Here is a 27832-nt window from a genome sequence, read left to right as displayed (position 1 = left end):
CTGAGTCGGGCTGGGCCGTGCCGTGCTGAGTCGGGCTGAGTCGAGTGTGAGCGGGGCTGTTGGAGTTGCATTTCGACTACAACCACGCTGAACCGTGCTGACTGGAAGTGGGTGGACACATTGGGTGGAGTTAGCGAAAGTGGGTGGACGTCATGTGATGTCGTTAAGCAGCGCAAACAGTGACATCAGTGAGCTTTTAAGCGGTAGTCTCACGACCCGGATAGTAAACAATAAACATGGAGGACATGGAGTCGTTAGTGTTGCTGGTCTTGGTGCTGTGGCTTGTTGTCACCGACAACGCCAACAGATACTGGCAAGAGCGTATAGATGAGGCGAGGCGCATAAGGCTTCAGAAATTCTCGTAATTCGTAATTCTTCTCCTTCCGGGTTTACGGTGTTTACAGATCCCAGAGTGCTCGTGGGGCGTGTGTGGGCATGTGAGGACACTCCTCCTCACCAATCAGTGCACAGGGGAGTGTCTGCTCACGCCCCCAGCCTCACTTGGCTCGCTTCAGCCCCACTCCAAAACGGTGCGAGTTTTAGGGGCTAAGCAGGGCTGAAGCGAGCTGAGTCGTGCTGTTCTTTGGTAGTTGAAACGCGAGCCGTGTCGGGCTGAAGTGAGCTGAAGTGAGCTGAAAAAGGGTAGTGGAAAAGGGCCATAATAGACTGATATTTTGCACGATTACATGAATTTGTTTGCCAGTCTAAAAAAATTGACTTTGTATTTTGATTTGTCGTTTTTGTTTGATATTTCAAAAGTATTGTATGAACATTTTGGCACAAAATTGATTCCATAGATTTATTCCATTTACAATCTGTAAATGGAACAAAGTGCAAACAATTACTGAATTGGGAAGTGGCTGTGATGTCCTGTGGCTGTTTGGAGTGACTTAGTTTAAAAAAAAAAAGTATACCAATCTGACATCAGTACCTAGCCACTGGGATTGGAAAAGTATTCAATATCAGCACTAGGTATCTGTTCCATACACTTTGTGGTGATTACATCATTGTCAAGTGAACACCGGGGTGTCTGTGTGGTATTTATTTATTCCTCTTCTTCCTTCTATAAATATCATTTGCAAAGTTTATCTAAAGATGATCCCTCTACTAGTCCCTTTGGCTGCTGGTGCTTCACTGAACACGGTGGGTTTACGCGGCGTTCACTGCCTCAGAAGTGGAAAGTCTGAGTTCAGACCGAGTTTAAGAGCTGCACAGTTTGTTTGGGGGAACGTGGACACTTCCACCTTTTTGTTAGCGAGCAACTGAGTGGTGTGCATTCACCTTCTCAACAGTGAACTGGGTTCTACACTTGTGAATATCTCTGAAGTGTGTGTATACAGTATCTCATTAAAGTTAAATGCTACTGTGTGTTCTGTTCCTGCTGTGAGCAGCCATCACTTGTTGAACTTTGAAGAGACCATCCTGTGCTCCCCAGGAGGAATGCTGAGTTGAAGGGAGTTTTTTTTTTTTTTTTTTTTTTCTTCTTCTTTTCTTCCCCCCCTCCTGTTCTGAGTTTGGGAGTTACGAGTTGTGCTCTAGTCAAGCATGGTAGGCATGTAATGTATTGTATGACGATAAATTTGGATTGATGAAACAAATGAATGAATTGTGGTGATCAGGCTGTGCAGAGTTTCCTAGCTGTAATTACATTTAGGCAGCAGAGGGTACAATAACGTACAAGGTGGGGATATGCGACTTCGCTCTAGGTGGAAGTAACATAGCTTTAAAGCATATACGCGGAGCCATAGCTTCACTTTTGTTTATAAATGCCTTGAGACCTCAAAAATGGCACAGGAATAGTTTTAAGCGTTAACAATAAATCAAATATATTAATGTTTACGATTAAAGTGATTTATATAGGTAGCGGTCTGAGTGAATGACCTTGACGTCCGTAACGTCACAGCAAAAAGTCTATCGGTCTCATCGCCATTTCCGCTAGACTAAAACACAGAGCTGACTGCAACTCCGATCCTCCATTTTGAGCTAATTTATCGCCATGCCATGTAGATGTGTTTTTGGCCGGTGCAGCAACATGACAGAAGGTGGTTTTACGCTGCATTCATGGCCCAAGAATGTTCAAACTGCAAAGATTTGGACGCGTTTTGTGAGAAGTTCACGGGCACATTGGGCGCCTACGAAGTGGTCTCTCCTCTGCTCTGCACATTTTACTGAAGACTTGTACGAGACCTCTGATCTGTTGAGCAGCGTTGGCTATAAGCCCGGATTGAAAGAGGGTGCAGTACCAACAAGAAAAGGGAAGTTTTTTTTTTTTTTTTATAAATAAGTGAGTTCAGTTGCACCAGTCCTCCTGGAGCGTGACCGAGGGTTGTTGCTAAAACCTGGGACGGGACATATCACTCGGGCAGTGACCTCCTACGGTTGTTACTAAAACCGGTGACATCCCATTCTGTCCCGGGTTTTAGTAATTTCCTGAGCTGAACAGTAATGGCGGAATACACAGCATGGAGAGAATGAGTGGAGCAGCCGTCTTATTTCTAAACTGGATATTGCTGTCATCTCGCCCTTACGTGGAAGAAGTGAATGAACAGATTGTTTCAAAACGATCGGCCTTCAAGAAGCGAGAACGCAGACGGGTAAGCTCCGACTCTCATTTGGATTAAAAAAAAAAACCCACCACTCGTTGTTTCCCTGCATTTAGATTAATCCATGTAGCTTGTATTGTGTTTAAGTTAGCGGTATAAGATTATTTAATTTGCTTCAGAATGTGATTGTCTCAGTTCATCTGATTTATTTAATGAGCCTTTTACGTTTTATCAGTGAAAATGCATGCATGTACATGTATGTTGCATAAGTTATAACACCCATCCTGTTTTAATGAGAGTCAACCCACAATCAGTGAAGTCAAATCAGTCTTAGTTGAGCAAGTCGGTAACGCTATTTCTTACTTTCACCGTAAATTATATGGCTTTGGTAAAAAGCTGTAAAAGGCCTCGGCCTTAAAACCAGTTCCTGCTGTGACGTCACGCGTTCAGGGCTGGCTGGCTCAGCGGCACAGCTCCAATCACAACTTTGGTTGATTTTAACTCTAATATATTTTTAATTCCCATTTATGCAGCATACAAGAGTCAAGGATGGAGATACTATCCACTCAAATTTATTTAAAAATAGAGGTTCTGTGTATCCACGGGCGCAGATGGGGGGGGGGACGGGGGGGATTCGTCCCACCCAGATTTAAATTCACCTCGTTCGGTCCCCCCCACTTATAGGGAGGAAAAAACGGCTGTCTTTCTTTGCATAAGGCAAACCTCACAGAAAAATCAAAAGACTAATTACCATTCGGTTTATTGAGGAAAGGCAGAAAACGATTGCATCGTTTTTTTAAAAAAAAACGACTGTAAGTAAACTGTGCCTTACTTTATCATATCACCTTGCAATTTTTTGATAGTCTGTTCAAAGTAATGTCGTAGTGAAAGTAAAATCGTACGGAGTAGAGAAGCCTTTCTGGTAGCCGCCTCCTTTCGGTGGTAGCCTGTAGATACAGTGCTCAGAAGGCAGTTTTAATGTTTAATCTGGCGTTCCCTGCCATAATTTCAGCGAGCATATTGTTTCATAAGGAAACTTTGCGAAGAGTTGTTGACTGACTGCCGCTCACGCAACACACAGGCAGAGTTAGAAAGTCAGGATGCACTGGTTTACACTTTACACACACACACACACACACGTAGCCCAGCCTCTCGCTATGGTTAACAGTTGGAACTTAGTGGTTTTAAAACTAGTTTTGCAGTTTTGCAATTTCTGTGCGTGATGATAATGTGTAAACTTTGGATTTCCATAGGCTATGTTAAAATGTTCTCATTGTCCTGGCCTGCAGGTAGTTCCTGGTGATGGCAGTGAGGGAGGTGAAATAACATGTACACACACTACCATTCAAAAGTTTTGGGTCACCCAGACAATTGTGTTTTCCATGAAAAGTCACTTTTATTTCCCACCATAAGTTGTAAAATGAATAGAAAATATAGTCGAGACATTTTTCTGGCCATTTTGAGCATTTAATCGACCCCACAAATGTGATGCTCCAGAAACTCAATCTGCTCAAAGGAAGGTCAGTTTTATAGCTTCTCTAAAGAGCTCAACTGTTTTCAGCTGTGCTAACATGATTGTACAAGGGTTTTCTAATCATCCATTAGCCTTCTGAGGCAATGAGCAAACACATTGTACCATTAGAACACTGGAGTGAGAGTTGCTGGAAATGGGCCTCTATACACCTATGGAGATATTGCACCAAAAACCAGACATTTGCAGCTAGAATAGTCATTTACCACATTAGCAATGTATAGAGTGGATTTCTGATTAGTTTAAAGTGATCTGCATTGAAAAGAACAGTGCTTTTCTTTCAAAAATAAGCACATTTCAAAGTGACCCCAAACTTTTGAACGGGTGTGTGTGTGTATGTATACACACACAAAATGGAATCATTTGCTGACAGCTCAGTCCCCCCCAGTTCAAAAATCCTATCTGCGCCCCTGTGTGTATCTGCTTTAATGCTGCAAAAACACCAGTGTAAAATGTGAGCGCTGCTGTGTGATGGAACAAGAAATTGGAGCAGTTTTTGCAGACTGCTGAAAGAGAAACAAATGGAGGCAGAACACATGTTCATAAACATTTAAGAAAATACTATCGCTTTTAATATTTTAATTGGCCATTATTTTGTTCCATCCTTGACAAATGTGGGGAAAACTTTTTTTTTTTCTTCCCCTTCTAAGCAAAAGGAATGTTTTAATTTGATAAAGAATTGGAAAACGTTGCAGGGGGATTTGGGGGGGAATTCTTCCCCTCAAATATTGTGGGGAAAATTGAAATGTTAAATGAAGTGTATGTTATGCCGCTGCAAGAGTATGTTTAATAGTCAAGGTAGTGTTTTTTAAATGTTATTAGTTGTAATTGAGTATCTGTTGAACAGTTAATTTAAATTGACCTACCCTGCAAATCTCTCCACTCGTCTACAAAGTAGAATTTGAGGCGCGCTTTTACTTCGACTTATTTACATGGTGTGGCATAAGCAGGATTCACGCTACTTAATTCTGTATTAAATAAACGTTGATCTAGATGTTTTGTCCTGCAGATGTCTCTCGGAACGAGTTACTGTTAATCGGAGGCTTAATTTTTGATCCTTTGTTGGTGTTTATCAGATGGATTCAGGGTCCTGATTAGACTCCGTACTGACAGTCTTTTATTAAATGGCTCTCATTTCCATAAAGGTGCGTGCACGCACGTGCGCTGGATCTTGAACAAATGCTGTTCTGGATTTTTCAATCAAATAAACAGCAGTTAACTTGTTTTTTGAATGGAGTAAAGGAATCGGATTTTAAGCAAAGCGATGCGGAAACACTTTTCTGCCTAACGGTGTTCTCCTTCTGGAAATGAATGCGACGCCCCTTTGGTGAGCGAGCTCTGTGTGGTGGCACCAAAACTCGAGAAGGTGCTTCCAGTCGAACTGTGCAGTTTATCTTTAGAGACGTTTTTAAATCTTGCCTTTTTTAGCTAACTTTTTAGGAACTGTATCTTTTTTTAGAATAAATTCTTGTCCTTGTAGTTTTAATTAGAATTGTTGTAATGCGCTTTTTTAAAAATGTAAAAATGCACAGTTTATTAACCTGCGGCTCCAGACTGAGCGTGTGGGTGTGGCAAATTTTGGTATACACTCAAGACGGGTTTAAAAAAAAAAAATGTTAAAGGGAAACTGTAACTGTGAAACTATAACTGAAGTACATTTGCAAGTTATTTTCGGTGTTCTGGTGTCTGTAATGGATTCCTACAGAATGGCTTTAAACACCAGGTTATATTTTGTAGAACGCTGGCTATGAAGTCCAGAGAACTTAACATTTGTGTTCTCTTGAAATGGAGAATATATGCGCTTTTTTTTTTTTTTTGGTAGTTCCTGAAGTCTTAAAATTAATGGTTTGAGTTATGAATGTGTCACTAAACTTAATGAGCCTGTATTTGTGATGCCATCACTAGGGAGAGACCGTCTTGGTGGGTTTCTCTCCCTTTCTAGATGTGGTGTCGTCCTCACGGTAAACAGAGTGTTGCGTTTGTGCTGTTAATCAGTTCTCACACCCTTGTTAGAGCTGAAGCTGATTTTGTAATAAAACGCTGTCAGTGTCGCGGCGTGTCCAGGCACACAGGATGCGTTTCTCATGCCGTGACGAGAAAACGTGTGACTTGTTTGTGGGGCTGAGATGAGAGAAATGACCCCATGGTGAGGAGGAGAGGGAGAGCTGCTCTTTGACCATGAGCTGGGATCGTCTGCGTAGGTGTTCAGGACGGAGCCCTTTCCCCACCATGGTGATTTGGACCCGAACTGTGGCTTTTACAAATTATTTTTGATCTGTGATTTGGGCCGGACTCCTTTATATTCGCATGTATGTTAAGCTGCACAGCCTTTATCGACTTGTAAAACAACGTGTGTGTGTGTGTGTGTGTGTGCAGGTCTATTTAAGCCACAAACTTTTTTTTTTTTTTGTATCTGTACTTTATCAAACCAAGATCTTAGATGTGTTTGCTTCAAATACAGAGTTTAGAGAAGTGTGTGTGTGTGTGTGTGTGTTATGTGGTTTTAACACTTTTTTCAAATTTGATCCAATTGATTAATTTCACATAAGTCAGTGGTGTTGGGAGAATTTTTTTAGTGAGCAGTGTGATTTGGTGTGTGTTTTTTAATTCCCATTTTGCAGCACGGGCTCGCGCGTTAGGGTTTTGTCCAGGGGCAGTACGAGCTCTTGTTGAGGGCTTGTGCTGTATGTGGGATATACTGTTCTACTGTGGTGTAGCGAAGAGGCCCCCTTTTCACTTCCGGTGTTTAGACACGACCAGTCTGACTTGGATTATAACCCACTGCGCTGTGCACTCTCAAGACTCCACTCTCCACATGTGTGCTATCCCCCCCCCCCCCCCCCCCCCCCCCCCCCCCCCCCCCCGATACTCACGGCACCAGCCAGTCATTGGACACGCTTGAATGATTGACTGTCCGTTCAGCCAATGGTGGCAGTCCTCCTCAGTGGCAGGAGACTTCCATAGTAAGGCTGGCGTCGGCCAATAAAAGCATGTGAAGGAGAGCGGAAGTGGGCGTGTAGTGGTGGATGTATAGAGGGGCATATGCTTCTCAGCCTGGAGGCACCACTCCTCCTCCTGCTCATTCTTTCACTGTACCAAAACGGCTCCCTACTATTTAAGACCAGTTCCACTGGTAGGAAATATCCGCCATGATACAGGCAGTTGCTCAGTGTTGTGTACGTGGTGATCGTTTAAAATCCCAGTGCTCTGGACAAACCTCCAGTCACTTTAGCAACTAATCCCCATGCTCCTGTTTCAGCTGCTGATGGAGGACCTGTCCACGTTTAACAATGTGGACTCCATTTCTTCTGGTTAAAATTATGAGCTGGATTTTCACTTGTTACTTTTTTTTGGTGTCTAATACTCTGTTCCACTCTTCTTTCTTCTTGTTTCCTTGTGCAGGTGTTGGACGGATTATTAGCTCAGTATGGCACAGTGGAGAGTTGTGAACAAGGTTAATATATTCAAGACATCTTTAATCTCTCCAACCCGATTTTTATATTTTTGGCTCTTTCAGGCTAACTCTTCTGTAACAGGGTTTTAGCTGCCCTTTGACCCTGACCTATTTGTACTATCAGGATGTTTGATAGACTATGAAGCACTTATATTGGTCACTTTGGATAAGGATGTAATATAAATGTTTGTTTGTTTCTCTCTGTAGTCAACACGGACACGGAGACGGCTGTAGTGAACGTGCGTTATGCAGTTAAGGAGCAGGCCAGACAGTGAGTAAACCCACCCCCACCCACCCCCTTTGTGTGTAGCCAGAACACTCGGGTCTGAATCGGATCAGTCCGTGTGTGAAGCTTGTCGTTGCTTCATCTTGCTGCTGCTGCCACCTCATGCCGGATCTGAGGTGTTACAGGAGTGTGTTCAGTACGAAGTGTAAACAAGATGTTTTTCATTTATGCTGTTTTGTTAACTTCATTTTGAGAGCTCTTAGGCTACGTTCACACTGCAGGCTGAAGTGACTCAAATCCGATCTTTTCGCCCATATGTGACCTGTATCCGATCTCTTTTATTGACAATATGAACGACACAGATCCGATTTTTTTTTTTTCAAATCCGACCCAGGCCGTTTGGATATGTGGTCCTAATTCCGATTCCTATCCGCTCTTTTCATATGCGACTTCAGTCTGAACCGCCAGGTCGCATTCATCCGACTTGCACGTCATCAACAAGCCACGAACGTCACTATTCTGCGCTGAAGTAGGCGGCGGGTCTCTCAAAAAAGTTACAACAACATGGCGCATAATCACGGGCGCAGATAGAGGGGGGGACGGGTGGGATTCGTCCCAGCCAGATTTAAATTCACCTCATTCGGTCCCCCCCACTTTGCATAAGGCAAACCTCACGGAAAAATCAAAAGACTAATTACCATTCGGTTTATTGAGGTGCACAGCAGTGTATACATAGTTGCAACAACTCGCATAAAACAAAACAAAGACTGATATTCGGTTGGTTGAGCTGCGCAGACTGCACAGGTTGCGAGCTCGAGCTTGGTTGCTATGGTAACCCACAACAAGTTTGACAGGCATATCGGGGTTGGTTTGCTGGCAGCTTTGTCCCCCCCCAGTTCAAAAAAACGTATCTGCGCCCCTGCGCATGACATCAATGCGAGGGACGCTTCGGGCTGTGAAGGTTCTGAATCTTCTCAATGGAAGGACGCAGAGGTTAGGGAGCTGATTTCCATTTGGGGGGATGCAGCTATTCAAGCTAGATTGGATGAGTCATACCGCAACCGGGCGGTTTTACTTCCGTAAACACTGGCCATGCTCACTGCGTGTGACGTCGTCGTATCCTGCAATGCGCATGCGGAACACTTTTAGGTCGCTTTTCGTTCATACTGAGGATCACATACAAGTCGCATATATTTGTTAATGTGAACGACCTCACAAAAAAATCGGAATTGAGCATTAAGCCTTGCAGTGTGAACGTAGCGTTACTTCCCCTTGTTCTGTCCCCCCCAAGTTGGCATAACTGGTCTTTTAATTGCAAATGGAATAGAATGTCACTAATTATTCTGTTGAATACAATCTCAAATGTATATCGAGCTGTGCCAATAGCAGGCAAATACTGATCCTCCTAGTGACCAAGGCAACTCGACAAGCCTGGAACTGTAAGATGTCAAAGCATGATGGTGCTGTGCAGTAAAGGCAAGGTGCGTTCAGTGTGTAATGTCCTTTCCACCCACGTGTGCAAACCTGGTTCTTCCTTGTGTTTAGAGCAGTTGAGAAACTGAACGGTTCCATGATGGAAAACTATGCACTGAAGGTGTGCTACATCCCCGATGAGACTGCACTCTCTGATCCTCCAGCAGTGGGCAGCAGGAGAGGAGGGTCGCCACGCGGCCCACCACGCCAGGCTTCGCCCTCTCTGGTTACTCGCCCTAAGCTGCAGTCCGACATTCCACTCCGCATGCTCGTGCCCACCCAGTTTGTGGGCGCCATCATCGGCAAAGAGGGTGCTACCATCCGTAATATTACCAAACAGACGCACTCGAAGTAAGCATGACTTTGGTTGCATTCTTCTGTAGAAGTGTGTGTTCATCTGACTGACTAGTGAGTCTGTTGGCTGTGTAGGATCCCCCTTTGTGTTGGTGTGTTTTGCTCATATCTCCAGATATTGTAACGCTAGAATATAGCTCTGCTTTTTGACAATGTCTGTCTGAGCGTTGTGGATTAACCCCTCCCCAAACATGCAGAATTGATGTCCATCGTAAGGAGAATGCAGGAGCAGCAGAGAAACCCATAACGGTCCATTCGACTCCAGAGGGATGTAGCTCTGCCTGCAGGAGCATCATGGAGATCATGCAGAAGGAAGCTCTAGACACCAAAATGTCAGTTGATGTTGTATACTCCTGGATCCACCCGTGGATGCTCGCTGACGAGCTTCAGTTGCCTTCTTGCATATCTTTGATGTACCTGTTTTGTATTTGCTCTGTCCCTGTGTATCATGTACAGCACCGAAGAGATTCCACTGAAGATTTTGGCTCATAATAACTTTGTTGGGCGCTTGATTGGAAAGGAAGGCCGCAATTTAAAAAAAATTGAACAAGACACTGGGACCAAAATCACCATCTCCCCGTGAGTGATGTGCACATATTGTTGTTCTTGGTTTGGCAACAAACATTTCGTGAATATCCATGAATAAGGCTGTAAACTTTTGCTGGCTCCTCCAGACTCCAGGACCTGACGCTGTATAACCCCGAACGAACAATCACCGTGAAGGGCTCGATAGAGGCGTGTGCCAGAGCTGAAGAGGAGGTCATGAAGAAACTCCGAGAGGCCTATGAGAATGATGTGGCTGCCATGAACGTATGTTAGGAGCACACGGTCTTTACTTTTGCTTGTCAAACAGAAGAACGAGTGGTACATTCACACCAAAAGCAGCGAGAGCATTAAAGTTGAAAGCATCGTTGGCAGGCTGCCAGAGCCCAAGTTCATGGCCGCTCTGACGTTGATGAAATGGGTGGCTTCCAGTTGTTTTGACGCTCTGTTTGGTCTGAATGTACCTGAAGGTGGCGGGTTTTTTTTTTTTTTTTTTTTTTAACCGCCACTTAAAGCTGATGGTAAATGCTTTAAATGAGAAGTTTATTAATCTCATGCATGTCTGTGTCTTCAGCTCCAATCGAATCTGATTCCTGGCTTGAATTTGAATGCTCTGGGTCTTTTCCCGGGTGGGACGACAGGAGCGATATCCCCATCTATGGTGTCGGGACCGGTTTCTGGAGCACAAGCTGGATACCCATCTTTTGGGGTGAGTGGGTCAGAACATGAAGTCTGAGCACTGCAGACTTTGGGTTTAGTCCCCTGCTCTACTCTGATGAAAGAACAGCTCCTAATAGAAGGAAGGACAGTTTGAGTTAGACCTGTTGGCGTTTTACATTAATTTTGGTGAGTGAAACGGAGCCTTGAATAAGGTGTGAAAGTTGAAAGAAGTTGTAATCGGCACTCTAAAGGATTTGGGTGATGGAGCATGTTGAGTGTGTGAGACCGTGTGCATGTTAATACGCGTTTCTCCTGTAGTGCAGTGTGTTTTGGAGTGAGGTGCCGTTTTGTTCCTCCAGCAGTAGCCTGTTTTCTGTAATACCCTGTCCACACTCGGGATTTTGTACCGATACGAAACTACTTTTGTACCGCAACACCTGTCCACACTAGCAACTATACCGGTACTGTAGCGGTATAACTGTATCGGTACGAAACCCTCAAATGTATGGGTTTCGTACCGGTACAGTATCAGTACTGTAGCGCTTCGCTGTAGTGTGGACAGATGAAGCGGCTCTGTATCGATACAAATATAATGCGCAAAGTCACACACCTCAATCGATGTCTTCGCTGAATAAAATAGTGAAGAACGGAGATTCGTTTTCTTTTTCTTTCTCAACTGCCTCGCGCGTTTTATACGATTCGACTGAATAAATGACCGCCAGAAATACAGACTGTACATTGACAACAAAAAGCACACACACGCTGTTTCATCCGTACGGAAGCCGAGAGAGGCCCTTCATATAATCCTTTTTTTTAATTCACTTTATCCTGAGATAACGACATAATTAATTCAGGATCTCGAGAAAACAAAACCGTTATTCCGTGATCTCGAGTAAACAGCTGAGAAATGGTTCATTCAGGTGCGCCAAGAGACTTTGGGGCTATTCCTCATTCTGTATAGACGCAACTTTGGTCATTAGAATGTCTGGAATAATCGATCACCTAATAAGGCAATATTTTGATCAGGGGTTGACACAGGGAGAGATTGCATTAAGTCTTTTAATAAGGGATAATTTCAAAATGAGTCCGCGGCACCTCCGCAGAAGACTGGCCCGGCTTCGTCTCTACCGACGGAGATACAGTGATCCAGCTGAGATCATGAAATAATTGTTTTGTTTTCTCGAGATCTCGAAATAACTGATGCCATATATTCTCGGAAGGAAGTTACTCGGTAACCACGGGAACATTTCGCGCACGCGCATTTCAACTTCCATGAAAGAAAACCTCAAACATTTCTCGCTAGTGTGGACAGATGCACTAAACTGTACCGGTATACTTTGTATCGATACAGTTATACCACTATCGTACCGGTATAAGTGTGAACACAGCATCAGCCCCCCAAACCATAATGCGTTGCATGGCCGTGTGCTCGCGACGTGATTGTCCGAAGGGCGTAGTTATCCTTGGCTTCCTGTATTTCTGCAGCCTCCTTGAGTAACGCTGCTGCAGAAAATGTAGCATGTTAACCTGTCTGCCATGTCTGTGAATAAAGTTGGACCATGTGATGGTGTAGCTGGACCAAATCAAGCCATCAGAATACCATTAAACTGGCGACGTTTGCATGTGTGGGATTGATCCTCCTTTGGCAGATGTTGAAGACTTGATTGCTTGAGTTGCTTTCTAACCTGCACAATATGACCGCTTTATGCATCTGAATGTGGTAAAGTGTCAGTATGCACCCAGTCATGTGACCTTCGCTTTGCCTGACTTCAGAAGTCCAGCTGTGAATCCGTGTTAACCTGCGTTATTGTTCGAGCTGGAAAGTAGACTAGAATGGGTCAACACTACGCAAGGTTCTGCTTGGACCAGAGTTTGGTGTGCGGTTCTTTTCAGACCTCACTTTAAAAAAAAAAAAAAAGTGTAAGGGGGGGGGGTGCAGACTTCTTGATCTCTCAAAATACGAACAAGAACCTTTCATTTGAAAAGTCATAATGTATGTGACCTGTGCACCTCGGTCATTTCTGATGTTCTGGGCCATGCTTGCGTTATACTGTCAGGTCAGTAAGTATTTGGACTTTTTGGTACACCACTACATGAAGCAGTCGATGTGGTTGAAGTATAGACTTTCAGCTGTAGTTCTAGGGGTTTAAAAAAATATTGCGTTAACCATTTGGAGATTATGGACATTTTTACAGAGTTCTTCCGTTTTCATAGGCTCTAAAGAATTTGGACAACTGACTGATCAGTTTTGTGGCCAGCTGTGGTCCACTTCATTGTTAAATTTTAATGTCATTTATGGACCTAAATGTGAGGGGGTGGGGTTTTTTTTTATTTTTTTTTTATTTTATTTTTTTTTTTAAATAAACGTATGAAGGTATGTACAGTCGCTTTCTTTATCAGCAGCAGCTGGAGTCTGAGACAGTGCATCTCTTTATTCCTGCACTGGCGGTGGGTGCCATCATTGGGAAGCAGGGCCAGCATATCAAGCAGCTCAGCCGGTTTGCTGGTGCATCAATAAAAGTAGGTAACGGATTCAGATTAATGTTTAAGTGTAACGGAGGATTTTTTTTAAAATTTATTTTTAATAAATTAATTCCCGTCTAAATTTTTCTGTGTAGATTGCTCCAGCTGATGGGATGGATGCCAAGCAGAGGATGGTCATCATTTCAGGACCACCAGAGGCCCAGTTCAAGGTACTGGACTTGTGTGTAGATAAAGGCATAACCTTTAGCCCCGTCAGCCAGCCCCCAAAACTCAGTTTAGCAGGTCTCGGGTCATAATCAAGGCCATGCGCGACACACGCAGTTGGGTCGTGTTTTTGGCCAGTTGCGCTTTTTGTAATTTTTCCTGCAACAATGAATTTGAAATGAGAAAACGTAAGATGATTTGAAATGTAGACTTTCAGCTTTAATTCAAGGGGTTTCACAAAAATAGTTTTTAATTGTTTAGGGATTATAGCCTTTATATACCCAGTCCCTCTATTTTCATAGGCTCAAAGATGATTGGAGACTTGACTGATCAGGTTCATAGGTGTGTAACCCGTTTTCCTCATTGTTTCATGATGGTTTAAGGAGATTAAATGCTCTGGAGTTGATTCCAAGTATTGAAACTGCATTTGGTAGCTGTTCATCTCAATATGCAGGGGCTTCAAAGTTTGGGAGAATAGCAGGGTACAAGTAATTTACAGCAGGGTGCGAAATGGTAAAATGTCTGCCAGCAGCAGACGTAATGCACGCAAAGCGTGCAGGGGGGCTTTCAAAGGGGGGTGCGCCCCCCTTTGGGCACGGAAAATTTTATGAAATGCACTGAGAAATGGTGGCCTCTGGTAACTTTTAACAGTGAAAATAAAGGGTAATCAATACCATCTGGAAACTTGAAATATGAAACCATACCTCAGTCATTTTATCAAATTTCAGAAATATTTGCAAACAAACACACAAAGTAGTCCAATTGAAATCCACATATGGATGATATAATAATTTTAAGTCTGATGTTGTAGTGGACATCTATTATGGACATAATTCACCATACACCATACCTTTTTTCCTCTGATCTGATGTGCGTTCCGCACGACATGTTTAATGTGTTACCTGGTTAGAGTATTAGCGACGCGGCCCCTTTAAGGATGGCAACTCGGTTTGTTTATCTGATGGGGAGCGCCATCTTGTGTTTTCTTTGTTTCAATAAACGACACGCCGTTGCGTTGTCAAAGTGAGAAATTGACACTTTTCTAATATCACAATTTCCACAGTGTGTCCTTTGACTAAGCTAAGGTGGCAAGTTTCTCCAGATTCTCTAATACTATTGAAGAATATGGTGAAATCTTGAATACAGATGAACTAAATATATATAAAATGTAGAGAGAGATATGCAAGTACGAATTTTTCATGGGGCGGGATGGTTTGGAACAGGTCATCTAAAATTGGGATAACATTTACCCGGGACGGGTATTTGAGGCGGGTCGTCTAGCTTAAGCTTGATTAGCGTTGTTGCGCACGCAGTTTGTTTTTTCGAGCAGCTGTCAAACGCAGAGTCAACTTTACGATCTGCGATTATAATGTCTTAAGCAAGGCTGAGAAACGGTGGACTAAGACGTATTTATTTTTCTATATCAACACAATGACAGAATAAATTTGCGTTCAAAACGTACTTGCCTTTCCCTCTAGACCTTTTTAGCCACGCATGGAGCTGCTCGCAACTCTCTTCGTCGCCATTTGTGAGTCACATGATGGTATGAACCATTCACAGTCCATGGAACACTCCAAGCCAATCAGAGTACGGCTTACATATGGCACAGGGGGCAGTAATGGCTGCACTCATGTCGAGGATGTCAACAAAGTTGACGCGGCAACGGACATGCATGACATAGTGGATGTAATTTACGTTCACAACTTTTTTTTTTGCCGTCAGAAATATTTAATATTAAATTTTGTGACTCGACTGACAATAGCCGGCGGCATAACAAGCCACAGACGGCAATTTGCCGCCGGTGACGGCTACTTTTGAGACCGCTGATATGTGGTCAAAAAAAGGTGTCGATGCAAGTGAAGGCCATCATTTAAAAAAAAAAAAAATACTTCTCAGAGAGAAAAACTTTAGGGGTGGCCAATTCAACAATTTGGTAAATTCTTAGAGAATGCACTGGTGAGCTCAGCAACAGCAAAACACCTGGAAGATCAAATTTCTTTCCTTGGTGAAGGAAAACTTCAGCATCTAGCCAAGTCAAGAACACAAGGAGGGATGCCTATTATTGTTAGTCTACAGTCAGTACATGCCTTCATAATGTAAACAGTGAGTTTACTTCAAGGTGCAAACCAGTGGTACACTCGGAGGCCGGATCAGACTTGGCTAGAAAGCCTGCCTACGTCTGGAGTGAGATTCTTTGGATGGATGAAACTAAGATTAATGTGTACCAGAATGATGGAAATAGAAAAGCATGGAGAAGGAAAGGAAGGGCTCATGATCCAAAACCTACCACATCTGTCCATCACAATGGACGTGTGCATGTACGGCTGCCAGTGGAACTGGGTCACTGGTGTTAGAAGGAACAGGATGAATCTTGAAGTGTACAGAGCTTTACTTTCTGCTCAGATTCAGTCAAATGCTGAGGAACTTGTAGGACAGCGCTTCACAGTACTGATGGATAACGACCCAAAACGTACTGCAAAAGCAACCCAAGAGCTTCTTAAGACAAAGAAATGGAATGTTCTTAAATGGCTGACCTCAGCCCAGTCGAGCTACTTTTTACTTTTACTGAAGAAAAAACTGAAGGTAGCTTTTGATGTCCATGAGCTCCAGACTTTAGGTGATCATTGACTGCAATAATTGTATTTAGAATTTGGTCCAGTTACTTTTGAGCCTGTGAAAATGGAGGAACTATGGGGGGGGAGGGGAATGGCTGATTCCTAAACTTTTTTTTTTTTGGGGGGGGGGGGTTAAACTCCTTGAATTAAAGCTGAAAGTCTTCACTTCAATCCTATCTTGATTTATTCATCTCAAATCCATTATGGTGTACAGAGGCAAAATTTATAAAAAACTGTCACTGTCCAATTCTTATGGACCCAACTATACATTTTCATTAAAAAGAAACTTGGTTAAAGGTGCTGGACCCCTTTCCCACAAGTTGACCCAGTTCCCTGAGGTTATAATGAAATGTGTGATCTCCAGATACCCAAGTGTCTGTGCACAGGCCCTGAAAGTGAGCTTTAACAGATGGTGCCCAAAGGAGACATTTTAAACGGACGTTGTGGTAACTTCATGAATACAATTAAAATCCTGCTTTATCTTAAAGGGCAGGACAACTGGAGCCAGGACTCGCAATGATCATTGACTTGTATGAACAAACTTGCAATTAAATTTGAAGCATATTTTATTCCATAATGGTACAAGACACTGAGGTCAGGACATGTGCTGCAACCCCACTATAACCAACTCCTGGGGATCTCCACGTGGCTCGTAATGGTGAAATGGACCCACTTGTCACACCAAACCCTTGCGTTATGTAAAATTTTAGGCACGTTCTCACGAATTTCTCTTTCCGACTCTCTATTACGGTTCATGAAGTTAAAGGATCACGAACGGAGGTGACGATTTATTCCTGTTATGGAAATGGAGGTTACTGGTGTATTGCTGTCAAATGTTCACACACTGGCTCACTATGTTTTCTAAATCTTCAGCATTCAGTTCATTTCTGTGTTGCAAATCTGTCATTTATGCCCCACTGTGGGATGGGGGATATAAAAGCACGGCCGGGACGCTTTAACTAGGTGTTTAGTGGTATCGGCAGTCATTTATGGATCCTCTGATCACTGTTCTCAGTAATTTAGCGATCAATCCCTAAGCAAGGCTACTTAAGCTTCTGTTCTATGGCGTTAACTTGACTGCAGACTTATTGTTTGTGTCTGTCAAGTGAGAAGGTGAGTGACTGATGTAATTGCGAATAAACCCTTCCTGCAAACGGTTCGAAAATGTAAGACGAAGGCAGGGATATGAAACAGGCCGTGGTCACGTGAGGCACAAACAGAATGGTGGTGGCAAAAACAAGGCAGAGTCCAAATACACAGATACAAGGCTACGTAATGTGAGGGACTCGGTACAGCGTGTGTACTTCAGGTGCGTGTGTAGAGTTGTTATAAGCATGTGCTGTAATCTGGAACAGGTGCAGAGTACTGGACTTGGTGGTGTGAGATCTGCGCTACACATTCTGATGTGGCTGATGGCTTTTTGAACATTTGACTCGGTCGTTTAAAGGCAGGTGACACTTGGTTCGTGTTATGCAAAAGTTTGTAGTAAGTTTGTTCCAGTGGGGTTGCAGTGCATCAGAAGCAGACACGCTTTTACTCCAGTGCTGCAAATATTTCAGTCACTTACAAAAAAAAACATTTGAAAAGTATTTTTAAAGGATACACGCAGAGCCATGGCCTCACTTTTTGTTTATAAATGCCTTGAGACCTCAAGAATGGCACAGGAATAGTTTTAAGCATTTAAGAATAAATTTAATATAGTAACTTTTACAATTAGTTATTTATATAAGTAGCAGTCTGAGTGAATGACCTTGACGTCTGTAACCTCACAGCAGGAAGTCTATTGGTCTCGTCGCCATTTCCGCTAGACTAAAAAACAGAGCTGACTGCAACTCCGATCCTCCATTTTGAGCTAATTTATCGCCATGCCACGTAGATGTGTTGCTGGCCGGTGCAGCAACACGACAGAAGGTGGATTTACGTTGCATTCATGGCCCAAGAATGTTCAAACTGCAAAGATTTGGACGTGTTTTGCAAGAAGTTCACGAGCACATTGGGCGCCTACAAAGTGGTCTCTCCTCTGCTCTGCACATTTTACTGAAGACTCGTACGAGACCTCTGATCTGTTGGAGCGTTGGCTATAAACCCAGACTGAAAGAGGGTGCAGTATCAACAATTAAAGGAAACTAAGTTCAGTTGCACCAGTTCTGAGTGTGAGCTGAGCAGTAATGGCGGAGTACTCAGTATGGAGAATGAGTGGACTAGTTGTCCGATTTCTCCGCTGGAGATGCTCGCCTCAGTAGCAATATCTCGCCCTTATGTGGAAGAAGCGATTGTTTTGAAACAATCGGCCTTTGAGAAGCAAGAGCACCGATGGGTAAGATGCGACGTTGATTTGGTTACATAACACTCGTTGTTTCCCTGCATTTAGATTAATCCATGTAACTTGTATTGTGTGTTTAAGTTAGCGGTATAAGGTTATTTAATTTGCTTCAGAATGTGATTCTCAGTTCATCTGATTATTTAATGAGCCTTTTACGTTTTATCAGTGAAAATGCATGCATGTACATGTTACATAAGTTATAACACCCATCCTGCTTTAATGAGTCTGACATGAGACTCGGTTCAATTCCATCAAATTCTCTAGACGGCTTTGTTCTCTGGCTTTATTGCGTAAGGTGAGGGCCTCCGTGGCTGATGTTGCTATCGGATTCACTTTCCGATGGTTCAAACTGATACGGTTTTACATGTATAGCAGTAGCATGTGTACACACCAATTTCAGGACTATCGCAGTCAGATCTATTACTGTCTGAGGAATACAAAGAATCTCCAATAAATCTGGACGAAGAGGCCATTGCAACCGCTCTTGCCTGCCGAGTCTGGCTTCGGTCTATAGCACCGGTTTCTGCTGTGACGTCACGCACTCAGGGCTGGCTGGCTCAGCGGGGCAGCTCGAATGCCAACTTTGTGGTCAATTTTAACTCCATTCCCATTTATGCAGCATGCAAGAGTCAAGGATGGAGATACTATCGACTCAGAAATGTATTTTAAAAATAAAGGTTCTGCGTATCTCCTTTAAACTGACTTTCTTTAAAGAAGGAATCAGGGACGAGACGTCGGTATGTTTCTAATGTCTGATTTGTTTCCAGTTTTTCTAATGCTTGGTGTCTCAAAGGTGAATCGGTAGGGTGGGTTTTTCCCCTCCTCCCCCCACACGTGGGATGGGTTCATAAACTGAGGAAGGAGTCGGTAATATCAGAAGTGAGGGTCACAATCTGACTTTCAGCTCTTTACTCTAGTTGATGTCTGGGTTATTGTACATTTTTCCTTAATGTAATCTTGCAAGTTTATGAAATGCTAACTGTTAAATCTATAATTACTGTTCAGCCATGTTAAATCTCTTAAAAACTTGACATTGTGCCCATCTCTCCTGTAGTTTAATGGTGGTAATCCCACTTTCTGAAGGCTTATGGCATAATTCTTGAAATTGCAGATCTCAGGGGGAAAAAAGCTAAGTTCTGATAACCATAGTCAGTTTTTAAAATTTATACCTGCCCTGGTTTTAGATTAGTGTGTGTGTGTGTGTGTGTGTGTGTGTGTGTGTGTGTGTGTGTGAACAGTTGTAGGGTGTAGCTACGGAGTTAATAGAAACGGTTTAAGCAGTTCTCAAGATCTTTCAAGCTGACTAGAGACTGCTCAATTTGGCTTCTTGGCTTAAAATAATTTAAACCCCACTGCTGGGGCGTAGTTGAATACACATTCCAATAGTACGGTGTTTATTTACGGTCACCATCAGGAAACAAGGTGAAAAGTGAGGTGCTTAAACCAACCTTTTTAATGCTTCTCCATCAATCCTGGTACATATCAAATTCTACTAAACTGGGAAGGAAAAGTTTATATCTAGAACAGCATTGCCACGGCAGGATGATCAACTAGCATGTCAAGCAATGCAAACAGGAAGTGTGGCAGTGCACAGTGGAACAAGGTTCACGTGTAGAGTACTGTGCAGGAGTCTTGGGCACATGTAAAGAAATGCCGGAGACAAAAAATGTTAACATTTTATGAAGAAAAATACCATCAGTAAACCATAATACATTAGTCAGTATTTGTGAGATGACCCTTTTTGTTTAAAAAAAAAAAACACACTCAAGGTCAGTTTTATGTGGAAATGATGTGTAGGTTTTCCTGAGCATCTTCCAGAACCAGCCCCAGTTCTTCTGCACACTTTGACTGTCACACTCACTTCATTTTACACCAAAACCCAGCAGCCTTCAGTGTTTGTGGGTTTTTTTTTTTCTTTTCATCTGAAAAATGCTGTCTTGTGGAATATGATGCTCTGATACAAATGTGTGTTCCCCCCCGTAACATTTTTAATTTTGTGCTGGAAAGCGACAGTTTGGACTGTGAAGTGTTTTTGTACTGACTCAAAATAGAAATCTGAGTTTGTATGGGGGGGGAATTGGGTGCCGAAGACTTCTGCACAGTGCTGGCTGTTCAGCGACTCTACATGACATCTACATGACCGTACTGGTTCTGGAAACACTGCTGCAGTCTTGGCGTTTGGGCCTGCTAATCACCTGCCAAATGCAGCTATTGTGGGTAATTAATTTTTCAGGTTGCCTGAAAAATGCTACTTGGTTACATAACACCTCTCACTGACAGATGAAGGGACCAAATCTCTGGTCCTCTTGGAGAAGGCTAGGAAGCAACTTCTAAATGGAGCAAAGAATACAAAACCTTTTGATGCAAGTTTTTGTAATGTTTTGTACACCTGCAACATCTTTCTTTCTCTCTCTTTCTCCCAGGCTCAGGGACGTATCTTTGGAAAGCTGAAGGAAGAGAATTTTTTTGGGCCAAAGGAAGAGGTCAAACTAGAAGCTCACATTAAAGTGCCATCGTTTGCTGCCGGCAGGGTCATTGGTAAAGGGGGCAAAACGGTAAAGGACCTATTTAGTGGTAGGATGTTTTTGAACAATATAATGCATGAAACGTCTACCATGTGTGGGTGGGGATTTATTTTATTTTATTTTTTTAAAATGTCCTGTTGAATCAAAGCATCACTTTCACTCACTAGTATTTTCAAATGTGGTTCCACAATAATGTAATGAGAATCTCACAAGATGAATCCTCTACATCAGTTGTTAAAGCAGCAGGAAGTAAGCAAGGGGAGCATGTTCCTGCACTTTTATACCAAACTTGATTGTTTCATGATGATCTAATGATGTAAAGCAGTGGAGGCTGGTGGTTTTTAAAATGGGGGAAGCATAACTTTCTAAGTGTGTGTGTGTGTGTGTGTGTGTGTGTGAGAGAGAGAGATGCAAAATACTCCCTCTGCTCAGGCAAAAAAAAGTTGCATACTAATTTAATCGGACCGCATTTAGCCTTGATTTATGGTGCATATTCACTATGACATTGTTTCAACAACTTTATGGAACGTCACCTTTATTCCCATCCAGAGTTGCATTAATTTTTCATCAAGATCCCGTCTGGAGAGTTGAACCATTCTCAAATCTCCAGTATTCCAAAGACACTCAGTGGAGTTGAGGTCAGGACTCTGTGGTGATTTAATTCATGTGTAAAGGGATTCCTCGTGCTGTTTGAGCCCTAATTTTATCCCATGCCATCAGGAAAGGAAAACCCCACTGATGTGAACCTGGTCGTTCAGTACATTTCAGGTCATCAGCTGACTTCATTTTATTGCCCCATAACATTGCTGATCCTCGACCTGACCAACTGAACCAACCCCAGATCGCCACACTGCCTCCAGAGGCTTGGACAGTGGATACTGTGCATGATGGGGCACCGGTCCGTGAGCTTCCCTCTACCCTTATTCACTCAGGAATAGGGTCAGTCTGGACTGACCACATGACCTTTTTCCAGTCGCTCTAGAGTCCAGTCTTTATGCTCCTGAACAAACTGAAACCTTGTCTCCTGATCTTCACTAATGAGCAGGTTTACTTATGGACACATGGCTGTTTAGTCCCAGTTCTGAGAGTTCTCATCCCACCATGTGGAAATGATCTTATTTTCACTAAAACATAGCTGTGAGTTCTACTTTAAAAAAAAAGAAAAAAAAAGCTTGATCTGTAACTGGTCAGTTAGGAGTCCTCTTCTCTTCTCTCCTCCATTCCTTCCAGGAAGTTGATGGTTCATCACCACCCTCCCAGGTTTTAATAATGAGCTGTACAGTTCTTAACCCAATTCCAGTCACTTCAGTAATCTCCTTAGTAGTTTTATTTGCTTGATGCAGGACAATACTTTGACACCAGAACATCTTTCCCACAAGCACATATCGGAATGTTTTCCGACATGGCTGTTGCAGCGAGTAACTCCAGTTAGGGTTAAAAGAATTGTTGCAGCTGAAACATGATTGCCGCTGTAATTATCCAATCAATGACTGTGCACATGGAATCAGTCTAAAGTTTGGACGCTTATATTTAAATTTTTTTTGACACTTCATGTCTTAAAGTAATGATGGATGTTTCTCTTTACTTAGTTCAACGATTTTTCACATGGATTACTGCAGTTGTGGAATAGGGCTGTTGGCTCTCACTCTTACTACCAACTTTCGCATGCAATGAGCTAAGGTCGTGTTTCCTGCCTTTAGTGACCAATGAGATGGAGTCTTGAATCACTTGGTGTATGTTGGCGCTCGTAGTACACGGTCCTCCGAGAGTTTCTGATTTGAAATCCACAAAAATCACAGCTAAGGGTTTCTATCCTTTTTTTTTTTTTTCTTTTACGTATAATCATTTGTTGCATTACCTTGGTACTCAATTTTTTATTTCTTTATATTTCCTCATAATCCCTCCGAAAAATTCATGTAAAACTTCTCTGAGGATTTCAGTGTCCATCTTGAACCAGCCATTTTTAACACACAGAGTGGTACAGCTCAATAGGCCCGCACCCTTCGGCTCGTTTGGGACAGGAGTTTTGGTTTCCCCGACAGTGTGTTTCTGAGGTTCGTAAATGTACGCATGTTGGAAATTTTAAAGCTATAGAGATCTTGCAGTCACGTGACCGGAAAGTTAACAGCCGCCATCTTGTCGGTAAAAAACACCGCTGACTATTGCTGCACTCATGTACAGAATGGATCAATTTCAACCGACGGACTACACGGCTCATTTTTCTAATGAACAGATAACTAGATATATGTCTAAAATAAACGATCTACAGATTAGTGACCCTTATGGCTTACCGGATGTAGTTTTCACGACCGTGTCAGTGGATTTTGAACTGCCAGAGGTGGAATACCCAGATGTGTATGATTACCTCATTAACTTTCCCTCGCTGTTCAGTGGTGAAGCACTGCGTGCTTATAAATCTCTGGACAGTTATCTTTACAGAAATTCAGGATTTGTCAGCGACTCAGATGTGGCATCTCTGTAAACAAGAAAATAACAATCCTCATTGGACGGGTAAGTCACTTAAGTATTGAGTATAGCACTGACCAGCCGATAATAGAATAAGGTAATTCCAGCTGCAATTCCAAATCCTCCGTCTTGTTTACCATGGATCTGGCATTGGAGAGGTAGAGGCTTAGCAGTGGAGATTTGAGTGGCTCTTTTCTGAGCTTAGTCAACAGGCCGGCTCTGCAGCCTCGCTTTTGCTTCCGATGCCGCTTCCTTCGCTTTGCTTCCGATAACAATCCACGGAGACCCCGCTGGTCTCGCTATCTCGTCCGGAATGTTGTCACACATGCAAACTCCTCACCTTTCGGCGAAATTCGCCGTTTTGGTCCCAAAATAGGTCACTTGTGTGAATCGTGTAGATCCGAAGAGTTTTTTTTGGGGGGGGGGGGTAGGCAGGCTACAACGCTATTGTTGCCAAACATTTCACTTACAAGGTTACAGCCAATCAAGATAAACAGTTACTAACACGCTTCTTTTCCATTGGAGTTCTGATCAGCTGGTGCACAACCCACTGCTGGTTGCCAGTCCTCGCTTACGAAAATTCCACAGATTCAGACCGCAAAGTCACCTTTTTATAGAGAGATCTGGCAACCTCATCTCGCGACTGAATCTGAATACCAATGGAACAGTTTCCAGCGCGCTCGGGGGTGAATAACCATGGGCGGATCTACCGGGGTGGCATATGCCACTCTAAAAGAAAGCCTTGCCACCCCTGCTGCTACCCCAGTTGGCAGCGACGAATTCAAAGAAAAATTACGGTCAATTTGACATTTACGTGCGCGAATTTCCAATGTCCGACTGTGGCGAATGCAGCACGAGATAACGCCAGAGATTGGTTGTTTTGGAAAATTGAGATGCGCGAAGCGAGGGAGCCAGGAGTCGCGAGGAAAGGAGACACGGGAGGAAAGGGGTAAAAGCTGATTAACTATCTATCAAAAAAATGAAATTATAATGAATGAACAGTGCTAGCATAGTTGTGATGCTGATTTTGAGAGGATAAAAATCAGGTTGGAGAAGGTTATTTAGCTAACTATACATGTAAGGCAAAAAAAAAAAAGTGTGTTTCCGGTAACCCGACCGATCGAGAATTTCCGCCTCGAAATTGCCGACCGTAAAGTTTTTATTACAAATTTCCCTCGATATTTTAGTGTAAGTGGCGTTAGTTTGTCATTATTTTTTGTTTCAACGCATTCAAGTTGTGAAAGAAACGATAAAAAGTAAAATGTTTTGCCACTTCTATCAGCCCTCCTGGCTGTAATGCAAATTGCTTCCTCTTCAGTATACAAGTGCACTTCCATGGCAGGGAAAAACACTACATTTTGCCGCCTATGTAGTCCCCTATTTATACAAATAGGAGTCATTCAGGATTCAGCCATGTTTTTGCTCCGTGTTTTTGCTCGACCCAAGTTCTACAGTAGGCTAGACGAGGCCGTCTGCTTTTAATGGAAGTAGCCTAGCCTAGGACGTTAAACCATATTTTCCACGTTATTTCTTGATAAGGTGTTTTCACATTATCACATGAAAATATCATGAAATTACGTGATATGTTATTACATGATAAATATATTGTAAAAACGTGATAACTCTGTTAACAATACCTTTTCACGTAATTACTTGAGTCTAAGCCAATTTTTTTTTTTTTTTTGAGTGTGGCAGCAATACGTTTCCGCAGATCATAACTCGAACTCTTGCGATATTTTTTTTATTCGTTTAAAGATTTAAAACACTTATTTTATTATGATGTGTGGTATAAAGGATTCTGTGCCAAAATACTATTTTGTAAGATGTTTACTTGTGTTAATTTTTTCGAACAAAATAAAACAAATTAAGAAAAAAAAATTTCCTACCTACCGACCTTATTTTAGTATTTCATGTTACCTGAAACACACTTTTTTTTTTTTTTGGCCTAATGTTAGCTAGGTCTGACATTAGTTTTGTGTAAAGTCGGCCACAAAAGTTAATATTGATTCACCGTCTGTCAAGGAAAACATTGCTATTGGCTGAAGCTTATGATTCAAATATTGAGGATCTTAAACATGTTACATCAGACGAGGAGAGGACTAGACAGAAAAAAGGGGGAACAGGAGAGTCCTACCACTCTCATGGAGTTCACTGTTTTTGGACCCATACCAAGATGATGATGGTTTTTTTTTAGTTGTTCAGGTTGTGTAAAATAGCGGTTGTCTTGCCTGTGAGCAGTGCATCCTGTGAACGAAGTTTTTCATCTCTCAGGCTCATAAAGACTTATTTGCGGTCGACTATGACAGAAAAGAGACTATCAAGTTTGGCTGTACTCAGCATTGAATCAAAGCGCACAAAAGCATTAGATCTTGATAAATTTGTGAAGCGTTTTGCTGAGCAACATGGAAATCGCCGCATTCAGCTGTTGTAGGCATGACAAGTTCATGTTATGCTCACTGGTGAGTCTTTACAAAGCGTGAGAAAAAAAACTATAAAATGTGACACTGGTGTAAATGGTTTAAATCATGCTGAACTTGAAGCAGTGTTGTTATTGTTGTTTTTTAGTGTCTGTTCTTTTGCATATACAGTATAAAACTGTCCAGAAACGGTATAGACCTCATCTGAGAATGTGTGTTCTTCGTGAACAATAAAGGCATGAGATTAAGTTTATCTGTATGAGTTTGTAAATGGCAGTCTATGCCCTTTTGTAGTGTGTACATACTATTTGTCGTCAAACTGTGATTAAATTCAGTATATATACATGTCTGTAATACGTTGCCACCCCTCAATTCCTGCCCCCCTCTTGCCACCCCATAAATATTTTTCTAGATCCGCCCCTGATTTCACATAGGTGATGTCTTTAAGAAAATTGACAGACAGGGATTGGCCAGGTGTGTCCTCTGGGGTAGGTCTGTTAGATAGCACAGGCAGTAATATATACCTTTTTGTAAATAGCCCACTGTGTTGTACACAGGGGTGAAAATTAACTTCACAAAATATCAAACTTTACCGGCCACTGACAAATAAATGGTACAATTTACCGGCCACTCAACAGTAACTTATTAAGACATGTTTATGGAAAGTTATTTTGTACTGTATTAAATTCAAGATGTCACTGGTTGCAATTTCTTTTGTAACGTAGACTACGAAATGTACTTTTGCGCGCGTGCTGTGTCCCCGTGCATCCTTCTCACCTTTTTCACCCCTGACCAGTTTGCATGCCTGTGTTGTGCATGCGATGGAAATCGCTACAAACCATCATTTTCTGCTGGAAACCAATGTCCAGTAAGTCCATACGGTTGTAGTGGATATTGAAGTCCAATACAGACGAACAACACGCAAAAATACACACAAACATAAACGTGCACAGGTAGGGAGAGCTTGTAGCCGCAGCTGTTGTAGTAGAATTGTATATAGCAGGGCTTTGAACCAGAATTTTTTTCCTATTGGTTCGTTCCGAACAGAAACGGAATTTTAACGTTTCCGATTTTGGGTTCCACCATTAAATAGACGTTCCCGAACCGGTTAGAACAAAATTTCGTTCCTGGAACGGTTAATTATGTTCCCTGTCAGCTGTTTAACAAATGGCTATAAAATTATGTCTGTCTCATCCAGCTTAAGCCAAATGTAGGCCAATTCTATTACAACCTTCATTAAATAAGACAAGAAATAATTCAAAACAATTATTTCAAATGTTGGCGATTTGGATTCTCAGTATGTCTTCCCATCTACACAAACAGAAAAAGTGCCAAAAATGAAAGAGAATTCGTTTAGTGTGTTACCAAAGGCTAGTCAGGCCCTTTAGAGGGCTACCGCATGACGTCACCGCGCCGCGAGATTTTGTTAGGTGCCATATTGGAAGACCAAGTACACATCTATGCAAGTACGTACATACATAAAACAAACTACACCTGAAATGTAGCCAGGGCCGGTTCTGCCCTAATCTGGACCCGGGTGCAACATCGCGCACCCCCCCACCCCAAAAAAAAACACCAGTCTAAATCAGGACAACCATCACATAACTATAACTATAAACATTTTATATCAACTATTTTAACTAAATGGGCTATAATAAATAAGGCTGCAGGCAGCCACGGCGGGCCGCCTCAGAAAACTAACCATTCAATGACACAACTGAAAGCCTGCAGCCACGGCGGGCTGCCTTAAAAAGTAACCATTTGTCCTACCTTAAAACTCGTTTTGCATTTTCTGCCTCCTTTTTTGTATTTTCGACCCTCCGTTTATTTTCTTTCCTTTTCTGAAAACCCGATTTGTGTCCAGACATTTTTTTTCTGCTACCAACGAACTAACTCGTCAGGTCTCGTCTCTCGAGCCCGCGATGATTCCCGTGGGAAGGGCAACAATTGATACGTTTTTACAAACAGCCAATAGGGAGGTTGCATCGTTCAGGCTCTTCTTTGCTCAGACACT

General features: G+C 42.5%; 1 protein-coding gene across 2 annotated transcripts in view; it reads left to right on the top strand.

Moving 5' to 3' along the window:
* The window catches only part of igf2bp3 (insulin-like growth factor 2 mRNA binding protein 3), a 55535-nt gene that overhangs the window by 9770 nt on the left and 17933 nt on the right, over positions 1–27832 (top strand). Inside the window, exons 4-13 of one of the 2 annotated variants that reach the window (XM_060904113.1) lie at positions 7477–7528; positions 7736–7799; positions 9300–9578; positions 9779–9913; positions 10038–10160; positions 10256–10391; positions 10699–10833; positions 13188–13304; positions 13403–13477; positions 20834–20965. In XM_060904113.1, the coding sequence (XP_060760096.1) occupies positions 7477–7528; positions 7736–7799; positions 9300–9578; positions 9779–9913; positions 10038–10160; positions 10256–10391; positions 10699–10833; positions 13188–13304; positions 13403–13477; positions 20834–20965 (1248 nt within the window). Of the gene's footprint in view, positions 1–7476; positions 7529–7735; positions 7800–9299; positions 9579–9778; positions 9914–10037; positions 10161–10255; positions 10392–10698; positions 10834–13184; positions 13305–13402; positions 13478–20833; positions 20966–27832 lie in introns of both variants that reach the window. The other variant, XM_060904112.1, reaches the window with a different exon arrangement.

The sequence above is a fragment of the Neoarius graeffei genome, chromosome 22 (genome assembly GCF_027579695.1).
Source record: "Neoarius graeffei isolate fNeoGra1 chromosome 22, fNeoGra1.pri, whole genome shotgun sequence".
NCBI lineage: Eukaryota > Metazoa > Chordata > Actinopteri > Siluriformes > Ariidae > Neoarius > Neoarius graeffei.
This window is presented reverse-complemented; position numbering and strand designations above follow the sequence as displayed.